We start from the raw sequence: 16417 nt of genomic DNA, 5'->3' as shown, positions 1-16417 counted from the left end.
TCGAGCCAATACTAATTAGGGCACATGTGATGTATCACAGCATATAGATAGGACAGGGACAATAATAGAGACCAATTTCCACTGCTGGAATTTTTTTTAAAAAAAGTTATTCTTCATTTTTTAAGTAGAATGAAACAATTTTTTTTAATTAAGAATACATATTTTATATAAATTTTTTTAAAAAATAGGTACTCAACTAAATATAAACTGCTCTTGGATATATTTTTTTACGACCAACCAAATATATAAAATTTAAAATATTTCCCCCAAGAAAATTTTTTCGTGGGAGCCAAATATTTCAGTGGAACTTGGTGAGTCCGAAGAGAAAATTTATTAAATTCCACCGACAATGAACCTGTTGCCTTCGTCATCCACCCACGGCAATGGACCCAGAGCATCAGCTTCGCATGTTCTCGTGTCCCGCTGAATCGTACTGTAATCAGATGAAAGAGGATAGAATTATTCCGTGTAAAACCCTCAGCATTTTGGCCATTGCTTGCTTCCTCCCAATGCCGTCGATCCAAATCTTCCACTCGATTCTCCATATCTAGAGTTTGAATCCATGGCAAGATTCGCCTCCAAGCCCGCTGCGAGGAAGTACCTCCTCGTTCTGGCGTGCATCGCGCTCCTCGGGATCGCCCTCGTCGCGGATTTCCTCTGGGCTTCATCCAATGCCACCTCATCCTCTCCCTATTGGTCCACCACGCTGGATTTCTCTTTAGATAACGTCCCCAGCCTCGGCTCTCCCCTGGCCAACCAGGTCGGTCCGATCTCCTTTTTGATTTCATCTTGCTAGATTCTTGAACCAGGGTTTTGGTAATCGCCTCTTGGTTATGCTTATGAATTGGTGCTACCGGGCATGGGCCGGCCTTCTATTATTGAAAATTTCTAATTTCTTTCTCAAAATTTTCAAGAAAGGCGGGGTCTTTGATTGACATTGCATAAGTTGCCTGGTATTAATTCCTTTGCTATTCGATTAGTATTTCATAAGTGGTTCATTTTTTTTGTCTCAAGTGCAGTTTTAATTCCTTTGCCCAATATAAACGGCAATGATTCTGTGTACATTTGTCTCAGATATCATGTCTCATAGTGAATCACTCTATATCATGGCTGAACTTGGAAGCCTTGGGATTATTTTTTCCTTTGAAAGTAGCGTATAGATAAAAAGCATTTGCTTGGAATCGTGAGTTTGGTATGTCTTCCTGGCTTGAGGAGTTGAAGGATGAACTTGTGATTGCAATTTCTTGTTTGCTTTTTTTTTCCCCCTTACAGGTTAAGAAGATGAATGAAAAGGATGACAAATCGGCAATGCCGGAAGATCTAAATGCAACTTTTGCTGATATACCAGCACCGCTATTGGAGTGGCAAGAGATGGCAGAGGCACCGGTACCTCGATTGGATGGGGCTGCTATACAGATTAAGAATCTTTTATATGTGTTTGCTGGATATGGTACCATTGACTATGTGAGAAACCTTACTTTATTTTTTTTTTTCTTCTTCATTGGATCATCATATATTGACTTACTGCAGATCCGCATATTGCCTTAGTTACGTGATATCAAATAGCTTTGTCATTAGCAAGTAATTTTGGACACTTAATCAACTTCCAACTGGCCTGTTTAGGGTTTTTGCCTGGATTTGATTTCCATTGGACAAGGATAGCATCTATATGTTGAATTTCCATTTTAAAAGCACATGCTTCCTTTTCCCCCAACTTCATCTTTTGTTTTACATGTGGTGATGTTGAACAGTGACATCCACCTACGACATGGTAACACCATGTGGATTGAAAAATTAGTGTACCAATTGCAGTTCATAGTTGTTACAAATACTTCTGAATAAGATTCTTCTAAATAAGATAACACTCTTATAATGAATAAGCATTGGAACTTAACTAATTGTGTTCTATACTATGTCCTACCCCAATAACCATAACCACAGTGACTTGTCCCAACTGTCTGAAAATCAGGTTATGCATCCTTATTCTCCAAGATTTCCTAGCAGAACAAGTATTACTGCATCAGTTTCCTATCATCTCTTATGGCACCCTTCTGTATTAACATAGGCCTTTTCCAGTTCCTAAACACTTTAAACACATGCATAGCATCTCTCCTTGCTATAGCTTCCTTAGATCTTAGTCAGACACAATGTTATAGAAAATGGCCACTTACAAAGCATGCGGCAGACATCAAACGTATGATAGCTGTTTAGTCTTCCTAGCCATGTAAATGTTCACTGGGGGGCTTAGGCCGCTTTGTTATCTACTTAATCACTTAATGATCACTATCAAAAAAAACCACTTAATGATCACTACCTTACATGACCTAACAATCATATTTCATTACTTTGAGATGTTGGTAAATCTAAAATGTGTTTTAGGTTAGTATGCCACCTTAGTTTGTTAAGATGAAATAAAAGGACATTACTTGAAACCAATCTATTTCTTAATCTATTCTAGTTTTTCTTTTTTATTTTGTATCTATTTCTATTTCAAGCATCTTCTTCTTCTTCCTAGCATGATTTCTAGAGTTGATGATATAGTTACTCCTACATTAATCTAGGAAGCATGAATGCTTCAAGTCATATGTTGTGTCCTTATGTTATACATATCGGATACCGATACTTGTTAGATACTTCTAGGATGTGTTTGATACTTATGTTTAGTACTATTTTTCAAAAATTAAAAATAAAAAATGCATAGAATATTTCCTGGATTTGCTCAAGATACTTTCAGGGTACCTCAAATAATGAGGTTCTTGCTTTCTTAGTTTTTGCAAATGTTAAACTTTTAATGATGAATTATTAAGCTTGGAGCTTGTGATGTTGATATTGAAGTGTAGAGTTCGGATTATGGTCTATGGATTTGAATGATGATTAGATATCGAGTTTGTGGAAGTTAATGCTAATTTATAAAGCATGGCAATGTTACTTTGGTGGCTTATTATGCTTTATTTATGTTTTTCTACATGAACATGTAAAAGACATAAAGTTATGGTTTTATACTAAGAGTATTGTACCATCCTTGTGTAACATTTCTCATATTGGCATATCCATGCCAATGTTGTATTTGTATCCTGTATCCCATATCCATACCTATGCTTTTTAAATTGGAAGGGCAAACTAGCCACTAGGTCATTGCATTTTATAGTCTTTTTTTCTAATCGTTACTTTAAAGAATAGCTTACTTATGATATTCTATAAAATCGTTTTCTTGTGTAGTCAGTTAATAGTCCATTTAAATGCATAAAACTATTTGAATCAAATATTAGTGTTTCATGACCATCTAATCCTTTTGATAACCTTTGTCAAACACACATGTACAATATCAGTTTATTTTTCTTTATTCTTGCTTCAATTAGCACAACATCATCATTGTTGCATGGACATGAACTCAGACACATGTCCAAGTTCGGCAAGAGGAGAAAAAGGAGATACGGGGATACATAGAAAAAGATAATTTTAATTAAAAATATCTTAGAAAAGAAAACACTAGAAGATATCACATGATAAAGTTTTTCAATATGCATGTTTCTCATCAAAATTTCCTAATTATCTTAAGTATTTTCAAAAAAATGAGATTTTGCAAAATTATTTTAAGGTTTACATTTTTGACCGATATTTAAAAAGAATAAAGTTAATTTTTTTATATCTAAGTGTTTGACACATATCCGAACATCATAGACCTCCTTCTAAACACTGATGTGCACCTTTCCCTTCAAATTTTACCCTAAATCTATCTCAAGATTCCCATATATGTTGCATCCATCTTATTCCTTCCAACTCTCTTTATCATGGCTACACTGTGGCCTTCAACTACCTGGCATGCATTGCCATCAACAACCAACTACCTGTGACATCACAAATAGCATTCTTTGTATGGTTCCTTTATTTATTATTAATTGATTTCTATTAAGAAACCTTGTCCCAATGAAGCTTGCTGTCGTCAACTATGGATAATATGAGGTATTGACTTTGGTTGCCCTTTAATCAAGGACTTAGCTTAAGAGAAAAATATGAAAAATGAACTCACCATAAATAAGGCCAGGACTGTTAAGTTATTGTTGTTAGATTCTTGAAAAAGAGCAGTTATCTTCTTAGTTACAATTTATTTTCTAGTTGGATGGTAAATTTATGCTTTTATATTATTTAATGTTCTTATCGGTTTTATTCAGTGCCTTCTTTTTTGTAGGTGCATTCTCATGTGGATATCTATAATTTTACTGATAATACATGGGGAGGAAGGTTTGATATGCCCAAAGAAATGGCACATTCACATTTAGGAATGGTAACAGATGGAAGATACATTTATGTAGTCACTGGACAATATGGCCCCCAATGTAGAGGGCCTACCGCTCGCAACTTTGTGCTGGACACAGAGACGAGAAAGTGGAGTGATTTGCCATCCTTACCTGTACCCAGGTATGTGCCATAGATGAGCTTACATTGATCACATGAAAACCTTAACTTTACCATGATATAGTTATAGCCAATGAGCCTTATTCCTTCTGGATTGACTTTATGAATTATGATATGTCTGCTGTTTCTTATATAGTGTGAAGAAAAGCCTTTCCAGATCTACATTTACACAACTTTCATCTAGGATTTTGTAGATTCTCCACTTCTTATGACCCTTCCATGTAATCTTGAGTCTCTTTCCATCTAAAAATTTTGCTTTTTTATTATTTCTATTTTTCTTTAATCTCATAACCCATAACCATTCCTAAAACCTCAGGGGAACTGTAAAACAAAAATAGTCACTTCAAATCAGTCTGCTAAAGGTCTTTTTCATTCTATCAATTATTATGCTTGAGAAAGTTCACTTTTAAAATCGTAGTTTTCTGGGTTGAATTGTATTAATACATGAATTCTTAGGTATGCACCAGCCACCCAACTTTGGAGAGGCAGACTCCATGTTATGGGTGGCAGCAAGGAGGATCGTCATGAGCCTGCATTGGATCATTGGAGTCTTGCCGTAAAGGATGGAAAAGCCTTGGAGAAAGAATGGAGAAATGAAATACCCATACCACGTGGTGGTCCCCACAGGTTTGTAGGGCATTGTTTTTCCTTTAAAGATATGACTTTTTCTTTACCCACTCCTTATAACTGACATCTGACATCGATAATTTATTGGTAGCTTTCATTCATGAAACTTTCCTAGCTCAGAGTTCCTTGACCTAACACCATATAAGTTATAGAGTCACAGTTAGGTTGAATTTATCTTCCATATTAGGTCTTTATGTAGTAATATCACATACATTGGTTGTATAGCTGGCATATTTATACTTTATGCATCTCAACATTCCTGGCACACATGGGTGCATTTACATCACAGAGAGTAGGTACCATCAGGCCTTATTTCCTATTGGAACCCTGAATTATGTCTCAGTTGCCCAATGTAAGCTTGAAAACCTCAAAAAAAATTTCCATTCTAGATGCTCGATAGGCCCTCCAGAAAAAATTGGTGTATTTTTCACTTTCTCAAGCTTTTTCCATTTTTACTCCTTGCAATAAAAATCCAAATTACTGTATTGTAGCTGGATCTTGTGAGTGCATTAGCACCATGTAGAAAAAATAAGGGTTGACAATGTAAAAAAAAAAAAATTGCAAGTTCTCTGCAGACTGCAGGGCACCTGAAATTTTGGTGAGGGATTTACCAGTCAGGAGAGGCAGCATGTGAGTGTTTCGGCGGACCAAAAAGCCTTAGCAGATGATTATATTGAACTGATAATGTATACTGTGGTGTCTGAAGATTGAAGAGGAAACTTAAAGTCTAAAAAGACTGAGAAGTTGGTCATCGGGCATTTAGGGCAGGTAATTTTACTGATGGCAAAAACTTCAATGGACTTATATGTATATAAAAGGATGATTAGTGTTAGTTTCTTGCGCTTTCATCTCATATAAGGAAACTTATGGTAAGACATATGGATTGCTAACATATCCTCAAAGGTTCATGTCTTCCTTTTGGATGACTTTATGCCATTTTTTTTTTTTGTTCAACTCCCTTGATCCTGAGTGGTAGTTGGATATATTCTGTTCTGTATAGGACTGCCAAAAATCAGACTTATCTATGTCTAGTTTGCAACTTAGTGAAAAAATATGTGTGATCAATATGTCTTTTTCTTTTTTTTGTTATCTCCAGTCCTCCAGAAAGCCTGGTTTAGCTAGAGATCTGCCAGACTGCAATGAGCCAATTGTGATGAAAGCTTAACGTGGAGCAGACCCATGAAATTTATTGGCTAGACTGTTTGAAGTAGAATAAGACATTTTTGAGACCCAGAAAAAGGACACTAGCATTAAATAACTATTAAATACCTGTTATATGAACCTTTATAAGTTCAAGGTGACATGATGACCTTCATTTGGAATATTTCATGAGTATCTTTAACAAAAGAGCACCTTATCAATGAAATCATGTACTATATCGTCCTAAATTTTGTCATGAACTTTATCATTCACTCTAAATTGGAGAGCATTTCACCTCATCATTTTCAGAGTTTATCTTAAAATCTGTTTGCTTTAGTTCATCTGAATTTGATGATGTGATCCTATGTATCTGATCACCAGTTTTTTTCCTTTTCTATTTTTCTCTTGCTTACGCTTATTCTTATATCTAACCCTTTGTTGGTGATGTGGGAGCCTTCTCTTATCTGTTTTTAGCTAATGGGCATACCTTATGATTCCATGTATACTTGTTAAAGAACTTTGATGTCCATAGAGAATGAGTTTGTGGAACTTCTGTGAACATGGAGCTTCGTACTCTTGAATTGAAAGAAAATACTAGAAAATGATAATGACTGTGCTAAAAGGGATTCTTCAATAAGCCTTTGCTATGAGAAATACATCCTTGAACAGCAAGCACCATCTCGTTTCTAGAAAGAATTTGTGTTATCTTCTCATGTATTTTGTAAAATAAAAAATGTCTCATGATTTTATACTTGTAATATCACCACAGTAATTCTTGACCTTATCTTTATAGGTTTGTATCATATTTGTTGTGACTCGTTAGTGAGATCATCATTTAACATAGGTCATTTGATAGATTACATGCAAAGATATGTAAATGAATTTTCAGCAATATTCAAAATTTTATTGGATACGCACAAGATATGGGCAATGAAACTAGTGATGCATGGACTTGGACATTCGTGCATGCATCCAAGTGTCTGATTTAACAAGAGGACAAAAACAGGACACAGGGATACATGAAAAAATATTTTTAATGTTTGTACAAATTAAACAAAAAGTATTAAATGAAGTACTTATTAAAAGACAATATTGACAGAAAATATTAATTGATTGGGTGCAATGGGAGAGTGACATTAGCTCTGTTTTTTTTTCTGCAATTCAATTTTTTCTTTGAGATTTTTATGTTACTAATATAGTTTTACAGAAATCTCACAGAAAAAGTTAAAAGCTGATGTATCACCTCCCATTATTCCTCTTATAGCTGGCACAAGCTGTACATCCTTCGCTTTTCACATGGGAGATTTGTGTTACCAGGGCACAAGAGGTTGTAAACTTCTTCTCTCTAAACAGTTAAGCACAATGTAGGTAGACATCTCAACCCTCTCTTAAATTGGATGTAAGCCATATTTACATTATAACTACTATACAAGGACCTACTTGAAAAGGGATCGATTTATATATAGTTAAAGCCACCTTTAGAAGTTAATTCCTATGTGATCATCTATTGTTGATGAGAATCACCCATTTGACTGGACCATTCATGATGTCGCCATGATACATTATCCTTGATGTTATCAAGTATCATATTTGTCATTAATTTAGATGGTGTACTTACATATCAAGTTCTAACAGTGGGCAAAATTGTGTCATTGAGTTTGGTTTTGGTGCCTTTTATTGTTCTTGGTGTTTAAGCTGTATGATCATAACTTTCTTTGTCTAGATACCTGTGAGCATCTACAAAATAACTTTTATATCACTCTTTTACCTACAAGTGTCCATTAATGCATTAACAAACATTTAAGCTGATAAAAAAAATAGAGCATGGATGTTTCTTATGAAGCTTTAATAATGCTTATTATAGCATTATAGTGCCCTCCTAGTTAGTGGTAAATGGCATGTCATTTCTATTCTTAATGTAATAAATAATCTGTCACCAGGGCTTGTGTTGTTGCTAATGATCAACTTCTTGTTATTGGTGGTCAAGAGGGTGATTATATGGCTAAGCCTGGATCACCAATTTTCAAATGCTCCCGAAGAAATGAGGTATGTGACTGAACTATTTATTTATTTCATATGCTAAGCATTTTACACATCTTGTGTAAAACTCCAACCAATTGATTACTAATTCTTTTTAAATTTGTCCTTTTTTATATGAATAATAATTTTAAACTTCCTTGTAGTACATCATCTATGGTATCCTTTATGTTGCTTTTTTATAACTTTGTTCTGGAATTTGATGATTGATAGAATTGTATACGATGAATGGCAACCTACGAAGCATGGCATGGATATAAGATATGGGTATGACATGATATAAGTACGCCAATACAACAAATCCTATGAAAGTAATAAATGATATGGGAATGGATTTATGTTTTTTTTTTACATGCATATATAAAAGAGCATCCATAGAGATAAATTGGGCTATCATAATCAAGGTAGGCTGAATCGATACCGGTAGGCATACCGGTCGCCTACCGGACCGGTTCGAGACCGGTTCGTACCGGTCTCCTCCCCTCCTTGTTTTTTTTTTTTTTTTTTTTTGTTCACGTCCGCGCGCGGACGCTCGCATTTATGACCCACACGGGGCAGCACGCCCGCGCGCTGCCTCGCGCGGATGAACTGGCCCGGGCGGGCACACTGCCTCGAGCAGGCGGGGGAACCTCGCGCGGGGTGGTTCCCAGTGCAGGATCCACTGCGCGCGGGCGCTCTGCCCCGATGGAGCGTGTGGCCTTTTCGGGCCACGCGCTCGGACACCACAGTGCGCATGCTGTGGTTTAAAATCCACAGCGCGCGTGTTGTGATTAAAAAAAAATGGCGTACTGGTGTGAACCGGCCGGTACATGACCGGTACGTCATCGGTACACAACCGGTACCGAGCGGTACGGCAGACGTACCGGCCGGTTTTTCAAATAAAAGTTTCCGGTACTGGATTCCATGCTGATTCGATACCGGGAGCAGCCCAGACCAATTCGTACCGGCCGGTACGGCATACCCTGATCATAATATCATGGTCCATGCTTTATACAATAGCATCAACTTCCACAAAACTTTCACATAGCACACTTAGTTTTGAAAAATAGGATACTTTACATAATATTGGATATGTCTTTGAGAAGTATCCCATGAATATCAGTATCCGATATGTATCGCATACGAACATCGCATTCAATCTTAAGTATCCATGCTCCGTAGATGGTATCATTTATCTATCTTTATAAAAAGATAGAACTCAATAATGAAAATTTATATAAAAGGGAAGCTAAGTTTTTTCCTGACAGTGAAGGTAAGGATTTAAATTTTTGGTCATGCCTCATCTTTTTTGGTAAGTATCTTATTTTAAGTAGGGGAACATACAAAACAAATGTGGAGCACAGACTCATGCAGGCCCATGCAACGTCCAAACCAAGACAGTACAACACTAAGCAAGAGAACCTATTACAAAAGAAACCCAATGAGAAGAATATTGATTGAAGAGAATATTGATTTTGACTGTCTTAGTTCAATGGCTGAGCCAAGGGGCTTGAGGGAGGCACATGCCCCACCCCCCCCCCCCCTTCTCTTTTTCCCCCAAACTCGTGATATGTGCACATTCCCTCTGTTGGGGTTCGTTACTTGTGCCCCCCTGGTTTTCTGTTAGATTCCCTCCCCTCCTGATTCCATATTGCAAAATATGTTGTTTATAGTCCCATGCCTCTGCTTGCCATGTAAAGAAGTCAAAGGGGAAAATACAATATATCGCATCTTATGGATGGAGGGTTTTCTTCTTCTTCTTTTCTCTTTTGGTATAGAGCTGGAGAGTTTTCAAAGGCAGCATGAGTCCTTTTTCCAATTGGCATCCCTCTTCATTAATGGAGATGAAGATGAAGCATCACCTCCACTTCTACCTCATATGAATGTCCAATCTAGAATTTAAATTGCTTTCATGCCAATTTTCTTGGCTCTGTTCTTCCAAAACTTGGGCACATTCCTACCATTCCCTAATAAATTCTTAACAAGGATACCATCATTGCTCCCCTCCCCCTCTAAGCATGCTTTCTTTCCCAAGCTCTCTTGACAGAAAACAGTGCTTTGCTGAATCCAGTCATCTACACCACAATTGATTCTACTACAAGCCCCCTGACAAGGTCTGTAGCACAATCACATCATGCTTTGTTTTCCTCTTTTTCTAATTTGCATGAGGAAACAAAGTTCTCTTGAGCTGATAGCAAACACTATATTCTGTTGCAACTTATATTTCCCAAAAAATTCTCATATTGTTAGTATTGAATACTGGAGTAAATTGAACAAGGTCGAGGGTTTAGAAATTGCAAAAAGTAGTACATGAAGACTATGTTGAATAGAAAAAAGTAGATGAGCCAATATGTGAATAAACAGATTTGAGAAAGGAGAGGTATTTTACAACATTGGGGAAATTAAGAACTAATAATTTATTATTTTGTAATATTTTACAACAATTCTTTAGATGAAACTTTGAATATGATTTCAGATTTCTATGTGTCTCTTTGCATGTGTCTTGATAATGTTTTTAGGAATTAAAATTTTCTGTGCTAGCATCGCATTGTTATTATTTTAATATACAAAATTTAGCTCAAAAAGCATTGTAATGTACAAGATATCCACTATACTAATATTCAAAGATTAGAATATTGCTATAAAACATCCAAAGACTCGAATTATTGTTGAAATTGTTTTACAAAAAATCTTTCTAGTGCAATCTTTTACTACATATCCTATACCATATTAATTAGTGTTCACCGAACCCACCCAAATAGGTCAGCTGGGCCCGTACTGAACAGAGCTGACACCAAATCGGGATAGGTAGGCCGTTTGGGTTGGTTCGTTTATAAACACTCCCCCACTGGTTCAACCGAAGGTTCAAGAGGGCTCTCAAGTTTGAGACCTCCCGCTTGCTCGCTCTCTCTACCCTCTTCGATGCTGGCTGGCACCTCTCCCCTCTTCGATGTCGACTGGCTCCTGTCTCCCCTCTTCAATGCCAACTAGCACCTCTCCCCTCTTTGACGCCGACCAATACCATTAGATAGGTCCTCATCTCTCTCTCTTTCTCTCTCTCTCTCTCAAGGGGTTTCGCCGCTCTATCTCTCAAAAGGGGTTTCATCTCCAATCTCTTCCTCCCTCTCCCCCTTCTCTGTAAGTCCTTCTCTCCCTCCCTCCCTCCTTTCTCTGTTCCTCGCCTTTTCTCTCCCCCCTCTCCCTCTCTCTAGTTCGGTATGCCCTGGTTTTGGTACCAAATTGATCACCAACCAGTACGAGTCCTAATATCGGTTCGACGAACCTTGTTACTAAATGATTGTTGCAAGACTAAGACAAAAACAAAAGAAGATAGGCTTTAATTTTGATAGTAAGATGATTAGAAAGTGGCAATTAAGAGTTTACTACAATGTGTCTTTATTGAGAACATGAAGACCAATAACTTACTGCTAGCCTGGGTCACTTATCATAAGATGGTTGAACAGAAGTTTTCGTTTCAATTCACAACAAATGAAACGTTCACTTTTAGGCAATTTGATGACTAATGAACATCTCAAATGACGAATGAAAAGCAACCTCTTGACACATTAACTTAACCACTTGCTATATTCAGATGCTAAGTAATTGTTCAAAACTCATATTTTTCAAAATTCATTTGTCATAAAATATTAGGGAACAGGCAGAAAGTCATGAAAAGTTTGATCATTGGCATATAATTTTTTGAGACAATAAAAAGAATAACTAAGATGTGTGCTTCCAGGTGTGCATGCATGGATGCCCTGTTCATTATCATAGATCTGTCATGGGTTATAAATTGAACAATAATCACTGTGATTATAAGCACAAACCAGATTCAGCAAGTGGAGATAAGAAGCATTTTCCACATGAATGCTTTGAGTTTTTATAACTTCTACAACTTCTCATTCACTTTGTAGGCTTGATATAGAGACTGCAAGTTCCCCTATCCAATCATCTCGCTCTGTTCAAGTTCCATTTGCATAAGTAGCTCATTAATTTTTATCAACATTACATGATTCTATTTAACTTATTTTTAGCATTCTATTACTTCCGTGGATGGTTTGTCAAAACAATAATAATAATTTGGAAATTAAGCTAGCCCGATAATTTATGTTCATGCAAGTAATTGTATTTCCTTTGTGGTTGGCATTAAATTATCCCCTTTCCAGTGGCAACATTTGATAAAAGATATTGCTGACTAAGTTTTTTGACAAGTTTGAATATGCTCTGTGTGTGTGTGTGTGCATGCATGCATCTTTTCAAAGTTGTCCTTCATATTCACAGTTATGTGCTAATCCAGGTGGTGTATAGTGATGTCTACATGCTTGATGATGGGGTAAAATGGAAGCAACTGCCACCGATGCCGAAACCAGATTCCCATATAGAATTTGCATGGGTTAATGTAAACAATTCTATTATTGTTGTTGGAGGTACAACAGAGAAACACCCTGTGACCAAAAGAATGGTGCTGGTTGGTGAAGTATTTCGATTCAATTTAGATACCTTGGTATGAACTGTTTTCCTGCTTATTTGCTTTGGTGGATAAAAAAGAAGGATTATTTGCTCTAAAGTTTGCCATTCTTTTGATAGGTACTTCTATCAAGAGGTCATAAAGCCTTACTGCATTAATTAAGGTGCAACTTTCATGCTCAAAGGCACAAACAAAAAGTTGGCTAGTGAACAGCATAAGACACTGATCGTATGCGCTGCTGGTTCAACTTTCAACTACGTAGAACCGACAGTACCTTTAAAAAAAAAAAGACTTGTAACGCTCAATGGTCTAAAGTATAAATGTAGGTGAACAGATAAAATCTCTTGACAGAAATGTCACAAACGCAATGTGGTAGAGCAGGTGGAAGCATAGATTGAGAAATCTTAGGTATGAAACTCAGCCTTCTGCCTTGCAATATCATAGCCTTCTTCATTCTTTTGTCTCCCAAACTACATGCATAAGAAAACTAGAAACTTTGGAAGAACTAGAACTATAACTTAAAAAGCACAGAATGCATATGGCATCACTTATTTTCCCAAATAATCTGATACCAATATTTTGGTTATTCTTGGATATCATCACCGACATGTAAAATCCTAATTATCTGAAATATTACCAAGCTAGTTTTCCCTATCCATTCTGCACAATTTGTCCTCTGCAAATAGCAGTTTAAGAAAGCTTCATAAAAAATTACATGTTCTGGATTTAGGGCAGACTGGAACATTTGGAAAATAATCTCTCTTCAGTGTAACTGAAATCATCCAAACTGGATTCTAAGGGCAGAAGTAATTCTAAAGTCTGAAGTTATTCATGAGCTAGGGGGAAAACAATGTTTGGAAACCTGTCTCAGTTGGCAAATTCATATCATATGATCTGAACACCACTTATTTATGCTTTCCAACCTATTTTTGATTAAAGAGAGGAATTTTATTATTGTCTTACTAGTTCATGTTGTGTTTAAGCTAATTTCAATTTCTTATGTTGATAGGAGTTATGTAAAAGGCTCTCAAGATCTACTAGAGTTGCTCAAACTAGATTTAATGGCTGAAACATTTAGATCTGATACAATAAATTAAATCTTGGGTTTCTTACTTTTTATAATATAAACTCTATTTTAAGGGGTGGAATAGTATTCTAAAGATAGTGTTAGTGATTTGTTGATCAAGTTCAATGAAGCCGTTTGGTGAATTTCTCTACATTGTCCTGGGTTGAGTCCTTTACCTGCACTATATTCTTCTTCCTTGGCTAAAACTTTTATCTATTTGATTATCTCTTAAATTATTTACAATGTTCCTGCCACGCCCCTAATCCAAAGGCATGAACTGGAGACATGGCAACTAGCGCACGCTCATAGAGCACAGCTCTACAGGCATGTAAAGCTTCAACCTGTAATTCATTCTTTAAGAAACCTAATAATATACAAAACACATACACAAGCAATGGTATAATTTCAGGACTCAGTCTCTGATTATAATCAATATATCTGTACAACCATCCATAAAACTTCAGATAACATGATTCTTAAGGTTCTAACTCAAAATTCTTAAATACTCAACCAAAAGAATTCTACAAGATAGAAAACTCTCATGTTCAATTTCTTTAAGCAAAACTAGAACAGATAAGGTCAGGTCTACGCTAAATCAACTATCCTTGTTCTGAGGAGTCCGAAAACAGTAAGCTACCAGCTTCAAAGAGTGGATCTGAAAAAGGAAGAAAAATAAAATACAAGAGTAGCCTTGACTAAGCTTGTCAGACAGCTAGTTCCAGTGACTCATGAACCAAGGTTGAAAACCCTCTTGCATCTTGACTGATCCAAGTCAATGCTAAATAGTCGATAGTTCACCCAGGACTGGCTCAATTGCAACCTAATTTTGACAAACCAGCTGGCATCATTTCATAGCTGAGAAAACTGAATTTTCCACTTTTGAGGGCCTAATTGTTTGTCAAACGGAATATTGTTCCAAACAAGTTTCTTTTTGTCTTGTCATTTTATTTTTTTAAAAAAGGACATTTGACATTTTCATTGATGGATTTAGTTCTCATGTTCAATTTTTTTTTTCTCATGCTATATCAAATATTTGTCATCCAATCAGCATCATAGATTGTCACGTTGACATAGCTTTTATTAGCTTAGAAGTTCTTTAAATATTCTCTTTACTCTGTAGGGTTGCCATTTTTCAGTTATTAATTGTAGCCCCTACCCACAAGTGCACATATGACATCGCAGATACAATGCATAATGCAAAGACACATGAAATAAATTGTGATGTTGTTAATTCTGAACATCATCTTTCCATCATGATCTTAAGGTTGGAGGTATTCATAATGTACAGGAATGGTCAGTAATTGGGCGAATGCCTTTCCGCATCAAGACTACTTTGGTTGGATTCTGGAATGGTTGGTTATATTTCACATCAGGACAGCGCGACAAGGGACACAAGGACCCTGCTCCCAAGAAGGTAGTAGGATGCATGTGGAGGACAAAGTTGAGATTGTCACTTCTCCCCTGATCTAGCCCAAATCAGGTTTTCTTGAGCTTTATTCAGTTGGTATGTGACACTTGTTAAATTATTTCATTGGTTTTAGGGGTTTCTCTGTAGTACTATATAAGCAACCAAGCATGTTCTTCCATCCGTAGCCACCTGAATTTTTGTATTCCTCTTATATTTGCTAATTTCTTTTCAGCATTAGCTTTCCCACATCGTTTGCCTTACTAAGTTGCTCAGCTTGAGTAATGTTCTTAGGGGACTTTGCAAGAAAAATATAGCTTTTTTTTTCCTTTTGCAGAAGTGGAGCTTTTTATTTTTGGTCACAAGAGAGAGATGACCTGGGCCTCTATCATGCTGGTGTATCCACCTATGCTCCGTATGCAAAAAACTGCACATCCAAAATCTGTGCAAACAATGTTGCAAATTTTCAAACAAAATTACTTGATCTAATTATGGAATTAGTTTTTCAAAAGCTGTGTTATTGGGCCCTAAAATAATAGAATTGTGCGAGCATGGTAGATATGCTGGCATGACAAAGATCAAGGACATTTCCGTTTATTGATGAAAAACAATATATCATTTGTGAAGGGGTGAGTTGTCATTGTTGTACTTGGGAGAAGACATCTTATTTATTAGTGGACATAATGCAATTTATTAAGGTAATTATTTCATCAGGTTATCAACTCTGATCGCATCAAGATAGAAAAGTGTTCTTGGAATGATTGTGTTGAGAGTAATGATGTAGAGCACCGACTTGATGAGGTTGTGTTATCTCTTGCACTTGACAAAAAAGGAGCGGAAGTTTCCCTTTCTCTGTCGCTTTACAAAATATATTGTTCACTTGCCTGCTATGAACTCAAAATGTTTTTATACTAGCAAAGATAACAAGAATGATAGCACAGATTGTAGGTATGCGATCAAAACTTTCCTAGATAAAAAATGGTGCTAAATTTTGTTGCTTTGAGTAATACCTAAAATAATAACATTTACACAATTTCTTCAGAGTTATATGGTAACCACTTCTGTGTCTTTGGAATCATTACTTAGCAACAGAGTTTATTCTGAGATTGCAGCAGCAGCTTCTTATACCAATATAGGTAAAAGCTTCTTTGACAAATAAAACTTAGTTAATGCATCATTGTTAGTGATGTTGGTTTAGCTCTTATTGTTTGTGCCAGTTTCAGTGAATATCAAATTCATAAATTAACACCTTTCATCTTCATTTGCATGATGTTAATAC

At 36.3% G+C, this 16417-nt stretch overlaps 1 protein-coding gene across 4 annotated transcripts; it reads left to right on the top strand.

The window, feature by feature from the left end:
- The first annotated feature begins 324 nt into the window (after positions 1-324).
- Positions 325-15860, top strand: LOC103715865 (kelch repeat-containing protein At3g27220-like). 4 transcript variants are annotated; one of them, XR_605446.4, is made up of 8 exons: positions 325-760; positions 1273-1464; positions 4190-4419; positions 4873-5043; positions 8124-8229; positions 12497-12703; positions 12787-13075; positions 15022-15387. XR_605446.4 is itself a non-coding variant. In XM_039133760.1 (8 exons), the coding sequence occupies exons 1-7, from the start codon at positions 563-565 to the stop codon at positions 15201-15203; spliced, it is 1209 nt and encodes a 402-aa protein (XP_038989688.1). In that variant the 5' UTR covers positions 325-562; the 3' UTR covers positions 15204-15237; positions 15476-15860. The 4 variants fall into 4 exon arrangements, 3 of the variants coding, with proteins under 3 accessions (XP_038989688.1, XP_026663806.2, XP_008801858.2); XM_039133760.1 differs by lacking the exon at positions 12787-13075 and adding an exon at positions 15476-15860 and having other exon boundaries at positions 12497-12626; positions 15022-15237; XM_008803636.3 differs by lacking the exon at positions 12787-13075 and adding an exon at positions 15476-15860 and having other exon boundaries at positions 327-760; positions 15022-15237.
- Positions 15861-16417: the final 557 nt, after the last annotated feature.

The sequence above is a fragment of the Phoenix dactylifera genome, chromosome 14, assembly GCF_009389715.1.
Source record: "Phoenix dactylifera cultivar Barhee BC4 chromosome 14, palm_55x_up_171113_PBpolish2nd_filt_p, whole genome shotgun sequence".
In the NCBI taxonomy this organism is placed as follows: Eukaryota; Viridiplantae; Streptophyta; class Magnoliopsida; order Arecales; family Arecaceae; genus Phoenix; species Phoenix dactylifera.
The sequence above is the reverse complement of the archived record's forward strand: the minus strand, read 5'-3'. Positions and strand labels throughout refer to the sequence as shown.